General features: G+C 35.8%; 1 protein-coding gene across 1 annotated transcript; it reads left to right on the top strand.

Annotated features, from left to right (window-relative positions):
- Positions 1 to 1,903: 1,903 nt before the first annotated feature.
- On the top strand, positions 1,904 to 7,818 carry LOC111459790 (serine/threonine-protein phosphatase PP2A-2 catalytic subunit-like). Its single transcript, XM_023102852.1, has 11 exons — positions 1,904 to 2,209; positions 3,687 to 3,743; positions 4,369 to 4,452; positions 4,926 to 4,997; positions 5,881 to 5,952; positions 6,188 to 6,228; positions 6,458 to 6,524; positions 6,648 to 6,839; positions 6,929 to 7,018; positions 7,106 to 7,213; positions 7,302 to 7,818. Exons 1-11 carry the CDS (start codon positions 2,123 to 2,125, stop codon positions 7,365 to 7,367), a joined length of 936 nt encoding a protein of 311 aa, XP_022958620.1. The 5' UTR covers positions 1,904 to 2,122; the 3' UTR covers positions 7,368 to 7,818.
- Positions 7,819 to 7,962: the final 144 nt, after the last annotated feature.

The raw sequence follows: 7,962 nt of genomic DNA, 5'->3' as shown, positions 1-7,962 counted from the left end.
TTTCCCGGATAAATATTAATTTATATATATATATATATAAATATATCCAATTTTGCGTTTTTTCTGCTTTTTTTTTCCCTAAAAAATGGGTTGGGCTTTGGTAAAAACCTGTGTTTCAAATTAAAATCAATTAAATTTCTCCTCATTTTCTTTTTCTTCGAAATTAAAAAATTTTAAACTAATTTACCGCGTCCGTACATATCGAGTCTGGTGCCCTATCCGTATGAGCGGTCCATTTTCCTCACTTCCGATTTTTAATCCTTCTTCTCTAATTACCGCCTACGGTTACTCACTCTTTTACTCTCTAGTAAAAACTACTCTTTTTCTCACCTAACATAAATTATTTATGGAATTACGTGATTATTAAACCCAATGCAACATTTCTTTTATTCATTTTTACTATCTTATTATATCTCATTTTCGACCATATAATTAAACCCGAGCCAAGATTGGGCACAACATCAAAATTACTACAAGGGGCCTAAGCTCGCCTTGACCCCTAACCAGTGTCATAATTGCACTCTTGCAGCAGTAATACAGCAATTGTGTGACATTTGTTCCAACCCAACGAACAAGTTGGTTGTGAGAAATTCGAATTTCGTACATAATGTCAACGGCGTATGCTCAAGTCTCGAGTCACGCTTGTCAAAAATGTTTTTAGAAAACGTTAGCAAGGAAATATGTTGAAAACAATTTGAAATAAAACATTGTATAGATTTTAAGCAATAAGGCAACAACAACGACGTTGATAGCATATAATCTGAGTATGCATAAGTGACTAGTTATATCCTACTATAGTACACTTTGAGACATTTAATCCTTAAGAGGGTGTAGATATGATCTTGGTGAACGGTTGTACACCCTCGTATTGACACAATAATGATAGTAAATGTCTATCTAATACGAAAGCAAGTAAAAAAAGGTTATAACAGACATCCACCCATGAACAAAACGTCCTGGACAAGCATGACTGGGACATCTATCGTCGGTCAATCGGCCACATAGAACATGCCTTAATAAGTTATCTTCGTAGATTTATTTTTTATTATTCCAAAAATGTCACGTATTAGTAAAAATAATTGTAATCACTTATATACGCGAATCTTTTATTTTTGTAACAAAAATAGAATTACGTCAGCATTCATAACCCCATCTATAGTTCATCATTAAAGGGCACGCCCAATTTGTTTACGTTAATTTTAACAAAATTCACTGATAAGGGTACGTATTAGTGGATGTTACTGCGAGGTCCTGCGTCATTTGGAGATGATAACTAAACATTTTTTATAAGGGTACAAAAACCTCTCCCTAACAGACATGTTTTAAAATCGCGAGACTAACAGCGATACATAATATGCCAAAACATACATTATTTATTAGTAGTGGACTTGAGCTGACATAGTTATATTAAGATACGTACATAATCTGAGCCTAATATTACTCGAATCGTGGTTGAATCGAGTAGAATGAATTTTGAGACGGCTTGAATTATTTATCCGATCCTACCGACCGCTAAATCATGCAATTCGAGCATATATATATATATATATATATAATACAAAAAAGAAATTATATTTGAGAAGAAAAAGAAAATAAAAAAGAGAAAATGGGTCCCATTTGTTTTGGGAATTAAGAATTTGAAGGACGAAAATGGTCTCGTTTCGATCGCCCGTCACCCATTCACGTCCACAATCTTCAAAAACACTTTCCAACTATTAACAGAAAACGCCCTCTCACGCGATTTCGCCACGAGCCGCCACGTGTCTGCTTTTTACGTCAGAAAACGGCCACGTTCATCTCACGCGCGAGGTGTGAGAGTGGGGATTAGAGCTAACCCTGCTTCGGACCAAAAATTTCAATTTTCAATTCTCTCGAGAAAGAGGGAGAAAGGGACATAGGAAATTTAACTTTCATTTTTCAATCTTACTTTTTCTTTTTAGTAATTAGAAGAAGAGGACGGGGAAGAAGACGGAGTCCGTTTCTAGGGTTTTCCGAAGGATCTTTTAGGGCTCACGAAATTCTATGAACTTGAGGAGAACCATCACCGGATCGGCGGGATCTTGATCTGCAATTCGCTTTGCTTTTGGAGACAAGAATCACCAAAACGCACACAGGCGAAATCATGGATTCTCTATCTTTCAACTCCCATGGAAATCTCGACGAGCAGATTTCCCAGCTCATGCAGTGCAAGCCCTTGAATGAGCAGGAGGTACCTACTTTTTTGTTTATTTTTCTTGTTATATCGTAGAGTCTCGAGATTGTTCGCTCATACTCGGCGGTTCTCGGATTGTATTAAAGCAATGTGATGAATCCAGTCTGATCCGTTAGGGTTGCAGGATTCGGATTGAAGGTAGGATGCGTGGGGTTGGTTACCTTAGGTGCGTTTTGAAGGTAGATCTAGCGGTTGGATTATTAGAAATATTGTTGTTCGGGCAATATTTGCGTCCACTTGAAATATATCCCTTATCCTGGTGCCTCTGCAGTTGGCCTTTAAAATTTCACTTTCAACATTACCTCACTCCGAGATTATTTTCCCACTTGGACGCCCAGAACGTGTCTGTCTTGTTTTTTGGCATAAAAGATTGCGATACTTACCAGTCATCAAACCCGCGTGTGGTTGTGGCATTTGAGCGTGGAATCTAGTGATTGGCCCATCGATACCATGACATCTGACAGTGTAAATTGAGTAAAAGATTTCCTTGGAAGTATAATTTATAGTTGTACAATTTACGGTTTCCCATTCAGAAATGGGGCTGATCCTTGATGCAAAGATGGACGAGACAGGAGTTCCACTTTTCATGTCGTGGGATTGCTAACAATTTATACTATACTTATTTTTATCATAGATATCAGTGGGAAAGCCTGAACAACACCAGTTGCTTAAGTAATGGTATTTAGCTACCTATTTCCGTTTTTGGGACACTGCTCTGAACATTCTAAGAGTTACATTTCGCTCAACGTGAATTTATGGCTTAATTCAATATATCAAGATGGGAAAAGCTTGAGTTATTATTGTGGCAATGGAGAATTCCAAAAATATCATCCAAGAACCTTTACAAGGAAAGAAGGATAATGATCAGTTTTTATTTCAAATCCACAATATCAGTGATACATAACATAGTAAATTTTTTTAGAGTGGATTGATCATGTTCTCCTTTTATCATCTAACTTTGGATTGTTATATGTTTTATGAACAAGTCTACTAATTATGAGATCCAGTCAAGGTTAGCCAGGTGGGTAATGTTTTATTCTGATTACCCATAAGATGGTGTTTGCCTTGGTTATTATTATTACTTTCAACGGAGTTGAGCTTTGTAATGCTGGCGTGTAACCCTAGTGGGGGCATAAATATGGTTGGAGGTTGGTCATTCTTGTTGGTTCCAACTCTATTATTTTCAACAGAACTTGATTTCTTCTCATTTTCAAAGTCTGCACTTTCTAGATTTTTGTTGATGATTTCCTGTTGAAGACATTTTCTTTGTCATTATTAATTGCTCCTTCACTGACAATGGTTTGTACTATTTTTGTTATGTGTGGAATAAATGTGTTGTTTGTGGCGAAGTTTTTGCTGTTTTATTTGACTTAAGTATAAGCAAAATATATCTTTTGATGGCACAAATCAATAGTTGGTGATCATATTTTCTTCTTCTAGAACCTCAACTTAGTGTTTATTATCTCTACTGCAGGTTAGAGTATTGTGTGAGAAAGCTAAGGAGATATTAATGGACGAGAGCAATGTACAGGTGTGCTTTATTTGGTGCCATGCACTTTCTCCCACCGATCTCTCTTTGCACACTTTCCTACTAGATTTTCTTTACATAGATAATTTCTCTCATTAACATTGTTTTCACATTCTCATCATAATTATTAAAAAAAAAAGTGTTTGAAAGCACTTCTGAAGTGTTGGAAATAAACAACAAAGGGATTTACTATTGGTACTTTTTACTAGAATTATATATAATAGGTGCATTCTTCTTCAAATCCATTTCCAATCACACTCTTACTAAATCTGTTCAAGAAGTTGGTTCTATTGGCGGTTTACTCCCCAAAACAATTTTTGTAGCTGTTATAGCTGTCTTCCATGATCTTGTTTTCTTATTCAGTATTCCGATGCATTTTGTTCTTTCCACTTATACTGGGTTGTTCTGAATAATTATGACATTTGTTCTCAGGTTTCTAAAACGAAAATTAGGTCTGCATCGAAATTGAAACTGTTAATTTGTGATCTGTGATCTATCTGGGGTTGGAACTTTTATAATGGTCATTCTCTTGGTCTTGCATTCATTCTTCTCCTGCAATTTGACGATGGGTGTGTCATGGATGCTGCTTAATTTTTATGCTTATGCCTTGGGGTTTTCTGCTTTGCAGCCCGTTAAAAGTCCAGTAACAATATGTGGTGATATTCATGGGCAATTTCATGATCTTGCAGAGCTCTTTCGCATTGGAGGGAAGGTATCTAATTTGATCGTTGGCAAGAATTTTGTGATTATCTTTGCTGACCGATTAGCAATGAAAGCATGGGAAGAGAAAATATATACTCAAGTGTGAAAGAAAAGCTCTTGATATGCTGAATGAGATTGTAGGCTCTAGTTAATGTTGAATCATTGTGCTACTCCAACTTCAAGCATATTACCAAGTAGATAATGAATGGAATTAGTGATGGATATAGATTGAAGCAAATAAATGGGTACTTTACAACTTATTAACTTAATCACATAATCTAAAGCAACCGTTGAAGTAGTCAAATTTCTATGTTCACCACACACTTTTAGTGATAAGTTTTTTCAAAGTTTCTTTCTGAAGTTCTAGACTATGCTTGCTACTGAATAGTTTAGAGCAGCCTCTTATTTATCTATTTATTTATTTTTATATTATATCTATATCATCAAGTTCTTTGTTCCTCAAAAATATCTTTCTTGGGGCAGTGTCCAGATACAAATTACTTGTTTATGGGAGATTACGTTGATCGTGGCTACTACTCAGTTGAAACTGTAACGGTAAGTATGTTTTGTTTATGTATAGATGTACTATATACTTGGTACTTCATATATAACATGGCAGAATTTGTTTAAGGTACATACATTTGCAATTGAATTGTCACCTCTTGATTGGCATAGAATTTCGATTTTTTAGCATAAATTTTAACTTCAATTAAGTAGGGTCTTGGAATGTTTGCTAAACTAGGTGGTAACGAAAGCCTTGTTTTCTATTAAAAAGAGTAACTAACTTGTGTTCTAGCATTTAATTCAATTAGTTGCAACAACCATTTTAATTTTAATTTTCTATGGGGTTCTGTCCAAGAAAGATTAAAGGAGTAAATATTTGGATTGGAATTCTAGAGACATTACAAATTTTGAAATTTTGTTTTGAACTATGTAAGTTTGGTTTTGCATGCAGTATTTATGTTTTAGAACTAAGAACAACAGAAAAATGAATAATAACAACGTATCATAATGTGCAAGATTCCAGTGGCAATTGAGTTGAATAATTAGGTATATGAACTAGAATTTCGTCTTGTAGTTTTCTATAACAGAACTTGTATTGGGGGCAGCCTCTTTGTGTACCATTCTTACTTCTATCTCACTTCTACGTACAACTACTTTTTATTTCTGGTATTATAGACTCCGGGACCCATTTGAAGTTTGTGGTATTGGAAATTAAAATTTATCTTGATCCATAAACATTAGACATCACTTAATAAAACAACTGAAGGACCATTATCCTAAGTGTGGGCTTGTCCAATAATTTAATGATGCACAACTCCTTATGCCATGTTTTGTTAGCAACATTCAGCCATTCTATAGCAATGTAATCATAGTAGGCATAGGATGCTTTTTGGGGTAGTAACTCAACTTAGTTCTAATGCAAGTCATTTTGCAGCTTTTAGTGGCCCTTAAAGTGCGATATCCTCAACGCATTACAATTCTTAGAGGAAATCATGAAAGTCGCCAGGTAAATGTATATCACTGTCATTTCTGCTTAAATGTTTATCACTGTCATTTCTGCTGCTTACTTTCTAATGTTTATTTCCATTCTTTTTGTCTACCCAGATATATAATATTTTGGAAGTTTAAAGTTATAACATCAGTGAATATTTTTTTGGTACCATGGCCCCCTCATATGTTCTGTAATTTTGATGTTCTCGACAGATGTCATCTTTAACTCTGGTTTATGTTCCCTTATGCAGATAACACAAGTTTATGGGTTCTATGATGAATGCTTGAGAAAGTATGTCTTTTCATTTTTTTATTCTTCATACGCTGTTTATTTTTGAAGTTGAGTTATTTATCAGAAGATAGAAGTTATTTACTTATTAATGTAATGCACAAAGGAGAGTACACTTCTTTTGTGATCCAAGACTGTATTATATTGACACGATCATGAAGTATGAAGAATACTTTTTAAGTGCAACCCAAGCCTGACCTGTAAGTTTTTTTTAATCTTATTTCATTTGCAGGTACGGCAATGCTAATGTTTGGAAGACTTTCACTGACCTGTTTGACTATTTTCCGCTAACAGCTCTGGTCAGTTTGATTTAGGCATTATTATGTATAAGTGCATTGTGCGGTTTTTTTCCTCGCACCATTATGATTGCTGATTTATGTTTCTGAAATTGATTCTGATGCTTATTTATCTGATCTTTATAGGTTGAATCAGAAATATTCTGTCTGCATGGTGGTTTGTCTCCATCCATCGAAACCCTTGACAATATACGGAATTTTGATCGTGTTCAGGAAGTTCCTCATGAAGGTCCCATGTGCGATCTCTTATGGTCTGACCCAGACGATCGATGTGGGTGGGGAATTTCTCCCAGAGGTGCTGGATATACCTTTGGCCAGGTAATTTGTGTAGCCATCCCCTTGTTTAACATCTAATCCCTCATGTTTCCACCATGGTCTTTTATGAGATCTTCTTGCTGTTTCTCCAGGACATATCTGAGCAGTTTAACCATAGTAATAATTTAAAGTTGATTGCAAGAGCTCATCAGCTAGTGATGGAAGGATATAACTGGAGTCATGTAAGAAGTTTCTTCCCTTTCATCCTGCATTGATCTTTTGTTTTGGTGGTGTGGGAACTTAAAATTTGTAATTTGCTTGTTTTACAGGAACAAAAAGTTGTGACTATATTTAGTGCACCTAACTATTGTTATCGCTGTGGAAACATGGCATCAATTCTGGAAGTCGATGACTGCAAGGCGCACACTTTCATTCAGGTTACTTCTCCCACCGGAGTCTATTCATATCTTACATTTGTGTTCTCTTTATATGTGTAAAATGTTGTAATATTCTTTGCATATGCAGTTTGAACCAGCTCCTAGGAGGGGCGAACCAGATGTTACTCGAAGAACTCCCGACTATTTCTTATGATGCGCCTATTCTCAGATGGAAGTTTCTAGCAGCAGCTGTTTATCAAATATATGGTTTGGCTGTTTTTGCATTGGAGAATTTCAGTTTCCCTATGGTGAGGTGGTGGTTTGGGGGGCGCAAAAGCATGTAAATTCCGGCAGGTTGCTTCAGGAGGGAGGAGTGCATCTTTGAAAATCTCAAGGTTTTGCTGAAGAGAAAGCTATAGGGCTGGCGACTCATTAACTGCATGTGTAACATCTCCAGAGAACAATGTATTGCATCTCTTTTGTTTTTTAGTAATTTTTTCATGCAATTTTCTTTTCCTCTGGTTCGCGGGCTGGGCTCTCTCTCTGCCTTTCTGTTAACTATTTTGTAGGATGCTTGTTTTAGTTTTCTTTTTTGGGGGTTTACAGATGGACCATCAGTTTAATTTCCTTCCTTCAAAGAGTGCCTTTATTATTCTTTCCTATCATTTCTTCTGTTGTTACTGTGCGCTTTCCTTCCCTTGGCTTTTAGATTTTTTTTCTTTGCCTTTATTATTCTTCCCTATGTAACATACAAACAGCTTGTTTATCTTCAACCAACGAACAATCAGGTCCCAAGTGGAGAGCAGCAC

This window comes from Cucurbita moschata, unplaced genomic scaffold (genome assembly GCF_002738365.1).
Source record: "Cucurbita moschata cultivar Rifu unplaced genomic scaffold, Cmos_1.0 Cmo_Scf00022, whole genome shotgun sequence".
Taxonomy (NCBI): Eukaryota; Viridiplantae; Streptophyta; class Magnoliopsida; order Cucurbitales; family Cucurbitaceae; genus Cucurbita; species Cucurbita moschata.
This window is presented reverse-complemented; position numbering and strand designations above follow the sequence as displayed.